Source organism: Hevea brasiliensis, chromosome 16 (assembly GCF_030052815.1).
Source record: "Hevea brasiliensis isolate MT/VB/25A 57/8 chromosome 16, ASM3005281v1, whole genome shotgun sequence".
NCBI lineage: Eukaryota > Viridiplantae > Streptophyta > Magnoliopsida > Malpighiales > Euphorbiaceae > Hevea > Hevea brasiliensis.
Window position 1 is genome coordinate 64,414,257 of NC_079508.1, and position 7,217 is coordinate 64,421,473.

Sequence of the window (7,217 nt, forward strand, 5' to 3'; positions counted from 1 at the left end):
TTGCTTGGAGATAAACCATTGTTGGATAACTAGAATTATCAAGATAAATACCGATATTTACCCTATATTGAAGAAGCAATAAGACGTAATGGAAAATACACAGATAGGATAGGAATTTCCGACCAACAGAGCCCATTGACACAGTTGGATGTTGAAGTCAAGGCTTCGGATCCATTTGTTTTACAGAATCATTTAAAAAAAAAAAATTCCAACGCTCAAAAACTTTGCAAAAGTGAAATATGATAAATTCAGTGAATCAAAATTAAACTTTAATATATAATTTAATAATTTATAGTTTCATTTTATCTAACATAATTCATAATTCAAAATAGGCTATAAGAGAACCACATCTATCTATACAACCATTATGAAGCTGAACTTTGAAATAGATAATGCAATGTTGACAAGTGTTTATTTTTTTGCCAAGTGGCATCTTATGGAGAGAAAAGGTTTTCTAACCGTTTATGTTCTAAGTCCCACCACCTTCTCTCCATCATTCCTCTCACTCAATTCTTATTATAAAATCCATTTTTTGCTTTGTCTCCCCTATTCTTTGGCTTCAATTTCAATGAATTTTCGTCTAACCCTTAATAATCCTTCATGCATAAAACCTCTCCTTTAGCTGCTAGCATCAATAAAGTACATATCATCGTGATGCTTACAGTAGAACGTGGCATTTCTCAAGCGTATGAAGAAATGATTTGAACCTCGAGAAATGCCTTGATAAAGGTTAGAAAGTCACTCTGTTACTTACTATGTCTTTGGCATTTTTCCTAGGTAAAGGCTATAGACCCGATCGAATACCAATTGAAGGGTAGAAGTGTTTGAGAGACATAAAAGTGATATGGTTAACTAAATTATTTAATAAGATTCTAAACTCAAAGAAATGACTGATGAATGGAGGGAGAATATTTTACTATCTATTTTTAAAAATAAAGGAAACATACAGATAAAAAAATTAAACTCATGAGCCATACTTTGAAGTTGTGGGAAAGAGTTGTGAAACATCGACTACGTCATGATACTTTTATCTCTCCCAATCAATTTGGCTTCATGCCTGGTCGTTCGACTATGGAAGCTATCTTTCTCGTTAGAAGCTTGATGGAGAAATATAAAGATGTGAAGATAGATTTACACATGGTTTTTATCGATTTAGAGAAGGCTTATGATAATGTTTCAAGAGATGTCTTATGGAGAGTGTTAGAACAAAAAGGGATATCTATTAGATACATACAAGTGTTAAAAGATATGTATGAAGGAGCAATTATTATTATGCGCACAGTGAGAGGGGACACATGAGATTTTTCTATCTCAATTGGATTACACCAAGGTTCAACTGTAAGCCCTTACCTTTTTACATTAGTTTTAGATGAATTGACGAAATATATACAAGAGAGTATCCCTTGGTGCATTATGTTTGCAAATGATATAGTTTTGATAGATGAGACGCGATAAGGAGTCAATAGAAAGCTAGAGTTTTAGAGAAATACTCTAGAGTTAAAGGGTTTTAAGTCAAGTAGAACGAAGACAGAATACATGCATTGTAAATTTAGTGAAGGCCGAACTGGTAATAGAGAAGGAGTTAGTTTGAATGGAGTGGTACTGTCCCAAAGTAATCACTTTAAATATCTCGGCTTAGTCCTTCAAGTAGATGGGGGATGTGAGAAGGATGTTAGTCATAAGATTAAAGTCGGATGGTTGAAGTGAAGAAGTGTCACGGAAGTTTTATGTGATTACAAGATTCCCAATAAGTTAAAAGGAAAATTTAAACGTACAGCTATACAACCGGCCATGTTATATGGTAGTAAATGTTGGACACTAAAGGAGTCGTATATGTCTAAGATAAGAGTTGCGGAGATGAGAATATTAAGGTAGATGAGTGGCTATACTAGACTAGATAAAGTCTGTAATGAGAGTATTAGAGAAAAGGTAGGAGTGGTGCCAATTGAGGATAAGTTGAGAGAAGGGAGATTGAGGTGGTTTGGTCATGTGAAGCGTAGACATACAGAGGGTCCAGTTAGACAAGTATAGCACGTTTAGGTTAGATGATAGAAAGAAAAGAAGGGATAGACCTAAACTGACTTGAAGGAGAGTAGTATAACATGACCTTGAAGCATTACACGTTTTCGAAGATTTAACCCAAAATTGTTTAAAATGGAGAAAACGTTTTTGAAGATTAACCCAAAATCGTTTAGAGTAGAGAAAGTGAATCCATATAGCCAATCTCAACTTTTTTTAGGATAAAAGTTTAGTTGAGTTAAATTGAGATATTATACATTTTAATTGTATGATGTCTAAAATAAACTGTGTTTTTCTGTTTAATTGGACTTAAAAAACACTGTATTGCATTGTTACTTTTTTTTCTATTTTCTTAAAAAAATTTTCAGTATTCTATGTAATTTCACCGCGGAAGTTGATTAGCCAGTTTAACATAATTCATCCACCACCTCCCTCTATTGTCAGCAACTTTTCTCATTCAACAATAAATTTATTAAATTCTTATAAATCAAAATATTTTAATAAGTTCATGTTGAAAAAAAATGTCTTTCAATATATTCCAAGCACCAGTTAATTCCAACCGAGCAATAAAAATAACTTAATTTATCAATAAATATTTTCCCTAAAATAATTGAGTTTTTTTTTTTTTTTCGTAACATCGGAAAGTAAAATAAATGGACACTTCCGTTTACAACATTTTGGGGCCAATCTAAAAATAATGGGTCGAAGCAACGAGGAAATTAAGTTAAAATTAAATGCATAAGGTGTAAGATTATACGTACAATCTCAGTAAAATCATTCAGCATGGCAGAATGTCATAACAATCACCTGTGTCAAAATTTTCCAATACACCTGGCTCTAACTAAAACAAAATTATAACCAATAGTAACATAGCACACACCCAGATCATCGTCCCACCTACTCTACAATCCACGTAGAGATTGTCCTTGGAACTAATGAACAAGAGTAAAGAAACCTAACGAATCATCAACCCTTGCATTGCCTGTGATCCATCTTCAGTCATCTTGTTAGCTTGGATGGTGTTTATCACATTCGCAATATCGCCCTGGAAAACATGAGAACATCAACGCAATGACACTAGAAGAAAAGCTGGGAAAATTATTATAACAAATTGTCAGTTTCATTTCCAATATTAGCATATAGCTAAGTCGTTGGACTAAGTACCAATACAAATTACTATTACTTCCTTTGAGCCCTAAAATGCAGAAAGGGATGAGAAGGCGCAAAGATACAAGATTGCAGTTGAGAAAATTTACCCTCCAAGTAGCAAGTTTTGCTATAAGTGTCAACCACTGATGCTGCCCAAACACACGCTCAGTACAGCTACTGCAAATCAAAAATTGGAGAAAAAGATTGAATGGCCAAGATAAATCTTAAGCACTAGTATAACATTGCCATCATCAGAAGGAAGTGCAAGAGGCTACCTCACAAGTACAACTTGATTCATCTGGTCCATTTTACAGTTGATTAACTTAGCTGTTATCGCCTTCACAACCCATAATTCCACCTCATCATCATTAATCTGGAAAAACGATTGCATGAGTACAAGTAGAAAAACATAATAGCAAAAGTTAAGCAGAGCGGTAAATCTTGTTAATGCAAAATTGTAAGCCCCATTACCCGAAGAGTATCCTGGATAAGAGTATATGGAATTCGACCAGATCCATCTGAGGCAAGATCCACCAATGACATCAATCTCATCTTTGATATACAATCTTCATGAACAAGACCTATGATAACATGCAAGAAACAAAGCTGAAAAGAATTTCACAATGAAGAAACATTAGCCCATCTAGCAGCCTATCAATGTTAGAAGAAACATTTACCATAGCTTTTCAGCAAAGTAGAATTTGCAGCCTGAAACTCTAAATAGGCATCTAGCCTCTGCGTCAGAAAGATATTCAAAAGCTGATATACCAATGCATGCTTAGCGTCCTTTTCCAACTGCCCCACAGCAGGCATATCTAGCAGGTCACACTGCAATATAGCTACACAAATCAATCTCTAAGCACCCAAATTTATCTATTGAACTATTCCAACAAAGACAATAAAAATGCAAAGAACTCATGTCTTGATGCAAACTGCAAAAGCAAATTGATAAAAAAACAACATTTTAAAAAATATAAAATTAATACAAAATGCAAAAAAAAAAAAAAAAGATGGCCAAAAATCCAATATACAGAGTACATCATGCTTAAAAAATTAGTCAATTTATAGATCAACAGTATACTGTTTAGACAGAGCATGCTTAACCACATTCACATTACCACAAAAATTACAACTGAGATAAGGCTACATGGCCAGACACGATTAATGAGGGATTACAACTGAGATTTGGCCTTTTTCTGCTACGATTAACACATTTCTATTTGCATTTAACACATCAAACGAGCCTACAAGACCTAGTTGACATTAATTTTAAGGAGAAATACAGCAACCTGGGACATATGTTCAAAATTCAGTGAGACATACCTGAAATATGTCAGGTGCCTTGACAAATTCGATAATTGTGCGCACAGCTTCCTCCTTGGCTTCACCCATTGCATATGCATCCTCCCCAGAAAAGGTTGCTAAATACTTGGTCAGGAATTTGAAAGAATCCTTTCCTGAGCTGGAAATACCCAGAAAAAAAAAAGGCATAAGAAAATATCACTGAAAGTCAAAGACAAGAGAACTTTACGATGGCAATTAAATAGATGAAAAGGTATAAGTTCACTCTCAGACTGTTATCTTCTTGTCGTACCTCTTACTCTCTCTCAGTACATTAGAAATTCCAAGAAAAAGATCCCTCTGATCCTTCACCTCAAGATTCCACTCTTTCAAGAAACTATCAATCTTTTTGAAAGAAGGTATGACATGCTCTGTGACTTTTCCGCTCACTGCCAAATTCAGAGCCTTCATGTAAACATAGAACCGGCTGTATGTGTTCTCCAGCAGATTGTACAGATTGAACAAGCTAGTAAAATAGGCAACATAAATTAATACTTTCAAAAATTTATAAGCTAAAACTAAATTGAATTTATTGTTTCACATTACATCTTCAATCGCAATGCAGGCTTGTCAGTTGGCTGCTGAATAATTTTTCCGCATATGAGTTTTGCCATCTCAAGTGCTTCATCTGGACTTTCCAACTTGGAGACAAGATCACATATAACAGTGAAGATACACTCAAGATCTGGCATGATAAATAACAACATATTATGTTTATACAAGTAAGAACTAAGAACTAATGAACTAATAACAAACATATTATGTTTACACATGTTATATCTTATCTCATAATCCCTATTCATATGCTAATTGCAAGAACCTCCAAGAAAATGTCAACTAGAATCTATAACCTAATGAACACAATCGTCCACAGGATTCTAAATGTTTGCACATTTTCTGGCATCAGTAAATCATCATTAAACATAAAAATGCAAACCTTATTTAATTTAATTTAATTTAATTCATAATTAACTTCTGAGTAAGCCAAAATTCAAACAAGTTTTGAATTAGTCCTCTGACTCCTATAAACCGAAATAAGCATGCACACAGGTTCATATTCAATCACATCACAAGAATGATCAAAAGCACGATTGTATCATGTGACACAGCATGGGTTATAATTTCACTTTCCAAAAGTACAAATGTCTCATGTGACATAGCATGGGTTACAATTTCACTTTCTCATATATTAACTCACCCTCTCTCTTATTGTGCACTACAATTACCCCTTCAATTAACTTTCTACAAGAAAGGAATTATAGAATTTGAGATCATAAATAAGATAGATACCTTTCTCTGACACCTTAGAGTTGGAGAATATCAAGTCAGCTGAAGTGAGCATTAAAGATGCCAAGTCCAACCATCTGCCCATCACCATGCATTCTTGTGCTTCCACACAAAGCCTAGAAACTTGTTGCTCTGCAACCTGAGCAGCAACCAATACATAATTAAACACAATTACAAATTACATTAAATTTACCATAGAAACAATCAAAATTTGATCACCAATGAAAATTTCCCTCTTTTAAGATAAAAAGGACATTATTCTTTAACTGTCTAAACGGTTATCACACAAGCCAAAGGCTTGTTTCATGCTCAGGCATGCATAGGAATTGTTCACCACATTTTCTCAACTGTATTTTGCATTTCTGAATTTTAGATCAGATCATTAGCTCACACAGCAACAGGCAAGCACTTTCTCAAATCAATTGACAATAAGCAATCAACGATTAAAGCAAGCACAAAACAAACAAAAGCAAAACGATGCAATTTCGCAATCGTATTATTTTGTTGAGCCAGTAACCATGAAACTTGAAAAAAAAAAAAAAAAAAAAAACTTCACTCAGTCGATCTAACTCACTGACGAAAATCTATTCCAAATTTATTACACTATGAAATCAGAGGCCGATTCGTAGAAGACCTTGTAGCAGTAAAATTTTCCCGAGCCAAAGACGATGCAGGCACAAATAAAGATACACAAACATGCATGGTTGTAGAGGTTATATGTAGATACCTCAGGACCCGCGTCGGCCCAGGCAAGCTCAGAGGTGAAGCGGACGACGGCGAGCGTCGGATCTTCTTCGGATATAGGAACGATGGTCGTCATTGCAAGGGCTATCTGCAAAGCTATTGAAACCTGCTCTTGCGGCAGATGAGAGAGAGAAAGAGAGAGAGAGAGAGTGAAAAACCCTAGCTAAGGGATTTAGCTGGACCAACACTACACTACAGTATCTTCCGCGGTCTAACGTGATTTATGAACGGTGTCATACGGTCTACAATTTTTACAATTTTACATTTTACTTTTTTTTTTTCTCAAATCTTAATAAATTTTTAACACTCATTTCAAGATGTAAGAAAAAAAAATTAAAAATTATAATTATTTTTATTCCTATATTTTATATTTTTCTTTTATTAGTATATTCTTTCCAAACATAAAATTTTTTGGCTGTATCCCATATTATTATTCTTTTCTCGTTTTATCATTTCTTATCCTTTATTCACCCATCCAAAAATACCCTTATTCACCCTTTCAACTTGTTTTAAATTTTTTTAGCTGGCTTTTAAACTTATTTTTCAACCATCTAACTTCCTTTTCTTAGCATTTAAGAGTAATTTTAAATAAATATATTAATTATGTGTTGACCCCACAAGCTTAAAGGAGCATAGATTTTGATGATATCAAAACTCAACTAGAATCAAACTAATAT

At 34.0% G+C, this 7,217-nt stretch overlaps 1 protein-coding gene across 2 annotated transcripts; it reads right to left on the bottom strand.

Annotated features, from left to right (window-relative positions):
• Positions 1-2,721: 2,721 nt before the first annotated feature.
• LOC110672954 (uncharacterized) lies at positions 2,722-6,731 on the bottom strand. Of its 2 annotated transcripts, none has more exons than XM_021835891.2 (10): positions 6,524-6,731; positions 5,800-5,935; positions 5,056-5,194; positions 4,763-4,975; positions 4,492-4,630; positions 3,846-3,996; positions 3,640-3,749; positions 3,444-3,541; positions 3,276-3,342; positions 2,722-3,064 (listed from the first exon to the last, which is right to left on the bottom strand). In XM_021835891.2, the coding sequence occupies exons 1-10, from the start codon at positions 6,614-6,616 to the stop codon at positions 2,975-2,977; spliced, it is 1,236 nt and encodes a 411-aa protein (XP_021691583.2). In that variant the 5' UTR covers positions 6,617-6,731; the 3' UTR covers positions 2,722-2,974. The 2 variants fall into 2 exon arrangements, with proteins under 2 accessions (XP_021691583.2, XP_021691582.2); XM_021835890.2 differs by having other exon boundaries at positions 3,276-3,345.
• Between the last annotated feature and the right edge of the window lie 486 nt (positions 6,732-7,217).